Source organism: Gavialis gangeticus, unplaced genomic scaffold (assembly GCF_001723915.1).
Source record: "Gavialis gangeticus isolate Ggan-Ray unplaced genomic scaffold, GavGan_comp1, whole genome shotgun sequence".
NCBI classification, from domain to species: Eukaryota; Metazoa; Chordata; order Crocodylia; family Gavialidae; genus Gavialis; species Gavialis gangeticus.
Window position 1 is genome coordinate 173,072,580 of NW_017729022.1, and position 5,683 is coordinate 173,078,262.

General features: G+C 40.2%; 1 protein-coding gene across 1 annotated transcript in view; it reads left to right on the forward strand.

Annotated features, from left to right (window-relative positions):
- DNAH14 (dynein axonemal heavy chain 14) overlaps nucleotides 1-5,683 on the forward strand; it is a 333,831-nt gene that overhangs the window by 53,883 nt on the left and 274,265 nt on the right. The window contains exons 13-15 of the mRNA XM_019515912.1: nucleotides 1,681-1,912; nucleotides 3,319-3,372; nucleotides 3,959-4,104. Coding sequence (XP_019371457.1) covers nucleotides 1,681-1,912; nucleotides 3,319-3,372; nucleotides 3,959-4,104 — 432 coding nt within the window. The remainder of the gene's footprint in view (nucleotides 1-1,680; nucleotides 1,913-3,318; nucleotides 3,373-3,958; nucleotides 4,105-5,683) is intronic.

Genomic DNA, 5,683 nt, shown 5'->3' on the forward strand with positions numbered 1-5,683 from the left:
CTCCTCTCCACCCGAGCATGCTAGGACTGGTCCCTGATGAGGCCTGGCACTGCTTCCTTCTGTCCCCGCCTACCAGAATTGGTCCCTGGGGGGCCGACACTGTCCCCTCATGCCCCCATGCACCAGGATTCAGGCCCAGAACTGCCCTCTCCCAGCCCCATATGTGCCAGGATTGGGCCTTGCAGCCTTGGCACCACCCTAACCCAGCCTGTATGCTGGGATGAATCCAACATGCAGGGTGCCCAATCCAGCATTCAGGGCCCTGGGGCTCCCCAGAGGTCCAGAAATTTGGCAGCAGGGAGCGGTGCCAGTGGGGAGCTTCATGGCATGGATGACATGGTGCTGCAGGCCAGATCTAACCCTCAGGCCAGGGGTTGACCACCCCTGGTTTATGATACAGTCTTTCATGACCACCCCTCCCTAAGTCCACGTAAGAATGAGCATATATCTAATATCTTATTTCCTCTTGTTCAGTACTTGGCCCCCCCATGCCTTATTTGTATATCCCTTCAAATCCCATTCTGAACTGTTGTGTGTAATATTTATGTTTCAGGAAAACATACTTCATTTTTCACTTGCACACCATGGGTGCATCTACACAAAATGCTAACTGTGCAGTAGCCTAATAACACTGTGCAGTTATGCGCTGGGTAAAACTCATGCTAATACACTACTGTGCGGTAGTATTACGCTACTACACAGTTAGTGTCTTTGAAAACCGTGTGTGCCAGAACTACTGATATTGTACATTGATTTAGTACTTGGTTATACAAGTACTAAACTTAATGCACGGTAATGCCCCCCTTGTTTTTTAATTCTCTGGTCATCAGGGAAAATGTATGTCAGGTCAACATAAGTAATACAAATAAAGGAATAAAACAGTGTAATTCTTGGTACTATATTTTACTGTGTTTTTACAGGGTAGAGCAAGGTGTCATATTTGAATAGTGCAGTCCTTTTTAAAAGTTATATGGTGCCATCCTCTACTGGAGATGAGTATCTGTAAGAAGCCAAAGATACTGGTAGGAGGGTTGTTTTTTTTTGCTTGTTAAAGCACAGGGTGGAGACTTCTGATATAGAACCCTTTTCTTTTCTGTGCAATGTCAACAAGTTATTACTTCTTTCACCCATGATTTTTGGACAATTCATTAGGCTGCTGAACCAACTTGGATTTTTTTTATATAATGGTATTGCAGAATAAATGTACAGAAGTCATGGATATTAGTAAATCATTTGATAATGACCTAATGTCTGAACATCCATACAAAATGGTTAATTAAAAGTGGCCATGGAGGGGGATGTGTCCAATGTAAAATTCATATTATTAGCAGTAGTGTTGTGGTTTGTCTTATTCAGCATTTATAGTTTTCAGTAGTAGAACTGGGATTAAATATTTAAGTTCACGGGTATCTTGATGCCAGACAGATCTGTATTCATGTATTCAGTATTGTGATGCCTTAATTTGAATATATACCATCATTGGTTTTGCTGTCTTAATTTTCTCCTATTTCTGGTTATTCTCTTTTGGTTTGACTGTTACTGCACTTTCAGCTCTATTTTTGCCTACAGTTAAAGAATCATATTTTTTCATGTACTGAATAGGTATAATATTCTTTCCTTTGCAGTTTGTTAGATATAGTCAACTCTTTCCAAGATTCTGATGCAAAAATATTATTTCAGGCAATTGCGTTATGAATGGAGTGAAATAAATACCACATGTAGGGTAGTTCAAGGTAATGCCTTCTTTGTTTATGGCTACGAGTACTTGGGCTGTTCTTCTCGGTTGGTTATTACGCCCCTCACTGACCGATGCTGGTTAACACTTACTGGAGCACTGCACTTGAATCTTGGAGGCTGTCCTGCTGGTCCAGCTGGCACAGGAAAAACAGAGACTGTCAAAGATCTATCAAAAGTAAGTACCATATATTGACATGACAGAGAAATAACTAGGTCTATTGATTTAATTTAATTCTGGAAAACTTGTAGCCAATCATTCTTCTATTCCATATCATCCTTTCTGATAATAATACGTTACACTTTTAAAATTTGGAAGTGGACTAGCATTGTTGAAGGCTCCTGGACTAAGCCTCACCCTTCAGTTCAAGTACCATATTTTTTACTTTCAGCACTAGCACAGGTTGGGGTTTCAGCTTCTCCTAACCAATTTTTATAACTTCAATTTTTATTTGCCTTGTGGAGATGACCTTGAGGTTTTTTGACACTTCTTTCTGTTATCTGAGGTGGGGGATTACTGACATATTAAGGCTCTAACTCGCTGGGTTTTTTTCAGAGCTCACCAGCACTTCAGCAGACCTCTGCATGTGCTGGTAGCTCTGCGAACTCCACTACCTGTTAGCAAGGGCTATGTTCAGAGAGAGTCCCTGCTTTCAAGCAGCTCTGGAGCCTTCTGAATCTTCTTATCAGAGAAATTCTTATCTCCCAGCACTGGCTCCATAGTCATGGGGCCGGTGCTGGGAGATACTTACCCTGCAAGTGCGAGGCTGGCTCTGAGAGATGGGAATCTCCCAGTGCCAGCCCCGTGACTGCGATCAGCCGTCTACATGTGCCGTACTTCACAGTAATTACTCCTGAAGAAATTTTCTACTTGTATTTACAGGTAGCAAGTTTACTCGAAATTAGAGTAAATTACTGTGCAGTAAGTGTCTGCATGTGTGGATGGTGACACTTACTGCATAGTAATTTGTTCTAATCTTGAGTAAAGCATCTTGTGTAGATGTGCCATGTATCCCTAATTCCCATGCTCAATAGCTGCTGATGCATCTTTCCTCTAAGAATTTGTCCAGTCCCTTTTTGAATTTGACTAAAAGGTCAGATTCCACAACATCTGTTGGCAATGACTTTCATACTTTAATAACATGAAGGAAGAAGAAATACTGCATTCTGATGATCTACAAAATTTATTCCAATATTCCCCAAAGTATAAGATGTCTTTCTACTCTAAAAGCTGCTAGGAAAGAAATGTTGAAGATGAGGAAGCTTTTAACATAGGGTTCCAGAGGGAAAGGGATGGCTTCATTTCCTAAAGAGGGGATCGGCTTTCAAAAGTTTGTAGAAACTTGCCTTAATATCCTAAAGAGTGTTTATTTGAAAACATAAATGGTGAATCAGACCTGATGTAAAATGGAATTACTTATTTTTTTAAAGTACTTCATAAAGAATTGTCCATTGGAAATAACTTTTCTAAGATGTGCTTTCAACAGTTCTTATATCTCTCTGGACAACCTCATTTATATTTGCTTATCTTAATGTTTCAAGAAATACGCTATATCTACTCTAAAACATTATTCTTTTCCTTAGGCCTTAGGAAAATTCTGTGTGGTTTTTAACTGTTTTGAAGGTTTGGATTATAAGGTAAGGGATAACATGTTCTTCATGTCAAATATTGTAACAGGTCAATACTATAAAGCAGAATAAGCATAATTCTTTGAAACATGACTGCCAGTTGCATTAGGTCTTTCAGGTTTTTAACTAATCAGCAGAACGGTATTACAAATTACCAAAGAGAATATTTAAATCCTAATTTACAACTTTTCTATGAACCATATCTGATTTTCCTGGAACTGCATCCCATCTTCAAAAGAAATATTTTTCTCTTAGAGCTATACTATAAATATATTAATTTCTGTGTTAAAAACTATTTTTGATTATGGAAATAGTATATTTAATCTGTCCAAGAGAAAGTGAAAAGAGTTATATTTAGATATAAGCATTCAATTTTGGATCCAGATTGATTTAGATAAGAATTGGAGAACAGTCTCTCTCTCCCTTCCTATTCCCTATGGTCAGATCATTTCTCTCTCACATGCTCTCATACTCTCTCTCATGCTTAAAGAACATGGCAGATTTTCAAAGGCCAGTCGGGGGGGGAGGGGGGAGGTCATCTAACATTTTTCTACTGTTTTAATTAACAAAACTAATTTCTGTACCTTTTTTAAAGATGATGGGAAAACTTTTCTGTGGACTAGTTCAGTCTGGAGCATGGTGTTGTTTTGATGAATTCAATCGAATAGATATAGAGGTTCTTTCTGTAATTGCTTCACAGCTTCAGACAATCAAGGCAGCAAAAGATAGCCATATTGTCAGGTATTTGTATCTCCTTGTTCCTTTTTCAAGTAATAATGCCTTATGCAACTACCTACCTAATGCTTTAGGTCTAGAGAGGTACTTTAATTTCTATTAGAATTCTTTTCCATACTGTGGTTGAACTTGTGATAACAGCTATGACATTTTTAAATGCAACTGTTAACAGTAAGATTTCAGAATAATTTCTCTTGGAGAGGCTGAGCATCTTTTTTTTTTTTGGTTTGTTAAGAACAATGATACAATTGTTTCACCAAATTATTATATAGACTATCACAGCTGGGGTGGAATGATTAAAGACTTGCACTACTAGAACAGTACTGTACTGGTAAGTAAAAATCCTTATCAGCATTCTTCAGAAAAAGTTTGTTAGAAAAAGGTAATCGACTGTAATAAACATACTTTTAGTTACATGAAAGGGCATGTGTATGTGTGTGATTAATGTGCATAAATAAACTCTGGAGATTATTGCTCCCGAGTTTATTCATGAGGAGCATGTGGAGCCTGGTCAGAGCAGCCAGAGTTGGCAGGAGACTTGGGGGGGGCGGGTGTCAGCCTGCTAGCCCAGGGCTGCTCTGAAACGGTTCCACATGCCTAGGCTTCAAGTGTTCCATGATCCGCCCTGCCCCTGCCTGTGCCCCACTCCCTTCCTCACTGTGTGGGCCTTGGTCTGCCCCCCACAACCCCTTCCCTACGACAGACTTACCTGCTGTAGTGGGCAGTGCTCTACACATAGCCAGGCTGCAGCTGCGTGTCTGTGTGCACCCCTCCCCACCTGCTTCAGTCACACAGAGCCTGCGCCTGGGCTGCCCTATGGCGCTCTCCGCTGCCACTGCTGCTCCGCGTTTGAGGAGGATAAGCCCCTTTAGCCCTGGTCTTCCACCGCCTATGGCTGCTGCTCACAAAAATCTCTGCAGCAGGGTAGTACTTGTTTTAAGAAACATGCTACCAGTACTACCCTGCTGTGGAGTTTATTAGTTTTGTGCACCCTAATAGGAACACACATGTAGATGCTGAGACATTTACTGCTCAGTTCATTAGTCAACTGCACAGTAAACATCTTGCATAGATACACACAAAAAAAGCCAAAATGCCACTTTTTGGGTTCCCCCAGGTTCCACAAAAGCCTAAATCTTCTCTACAATAGCATAAGTGCATTTAGTTATGCTATGTGTAATTGGGAAGGAGGAAACTATGAAAAGCCTTGACAGTACAAGGACCTTATATCCTCAGCATAGCAGTGCTTGGTGATAGTCTTTTCTGTAGTAGCATGGAGGGGGGATGTTTAGATCACATGGGTAAAGAGATATTCGGGGAGTGAGCAAGTCCTTGGCTGTGCAGTTATACTGACCAAAAGTATTATGTGGCTTGTGTGTGTGAATGCAGAAGCGTCACTAGTTACTATAGCCATTGACATCAGTAACAGATGCCTTTTTTTCCATGCTAGAATCTGACCCTTACCAGTCTTTCCTGGAAGCATATTTTGGAGGTTTTTGACCTTCATTACTTTATCTTTGTCTTACCCTGATGATTTTGGTGCATTTATTTATTTGTTATTTATTTATATTTTTAACATTAGCAT